Source organism: Sphaeroforma arctica, assembly GCF_001186125.1.
Source record: "Sphaeroforma arctica JP610 unplaced genomic scaffold supercont1.14725, whole genome shotgun sequence".
NCBI classification, from domain to species: Eukaryota; class Ichthyosporea; order Ichthyophonida; genus Sphaeroforma; species Sphaeroforma arctica.
Window position 1 is genome coordinate 1 of NW_014025833.1, and position 560 is coordinate 560.

The following is a 560-nucleotide window of genomic DNA, read 5'->3' on the forward strand; positions in this document are numbered from 1 at the left end:
CTCACACACACACACTCACTCACTCACCCCAATCAGCCCTTTGTACTTGATGGTGCTCTCACTCTCTCACACACACTCACATCGACTCTTTGTACTTGATGGTGCTCCCACTCACACACATATACTCACTCACTCACCCCAATCGACCCTTTGTACTTGATGGTGCTCCCACTCACACACACTCACCCCAATCGGCTCTTTGTACTTGATTGTGCTCTGTCGGGGGATATACAGAGAGGCGACGATACACATCCGCAATCTCAAGTACATCGCCATCAACTGGGATGTGTCTGCGTACTACCTGTACTTCAATGCCGATCTGGAATCTCACGTGACCACAGACAACAGCGTCAAGGCATCGGCCAAACAACAGAACACGTCCATTCAGCTGATGGACTGTGTGTCTGAGTTCAACACGCGCGACAGACTGGAGAACGACGAGGCGTGGTGAGTGTGGATAGGGGGATAAAACATATGCATGTACACACACACACACAAAACATACGCGCACACAACTCATGCACACTACACATACACATACACACACATACACACACTCA

The 560-nt window shown here is 49.6% G+C and overlaps 1 protein-coding gene across 1 annotated transcript; it reads left to right on the forward strand.

Annotated features, from left to right (window-relative positions):
* Window positions 1-234: 234 nt before the first annotated feature.
* On the forward strand, window positions 235-451 carry SARC_18235 (hypothetical protein; the record flags this gene model as incomplete). Its single annotated transcript, XM_014287684.1, has 1 exon — window positions 235-451. A coding segment is annotated over one exon (217 nt), but the record flags the coding sequence as incomplete, so codon positions are not given.
* Between the last annotated feature and the right edge of the window lie 109 nt (window positions 452-560).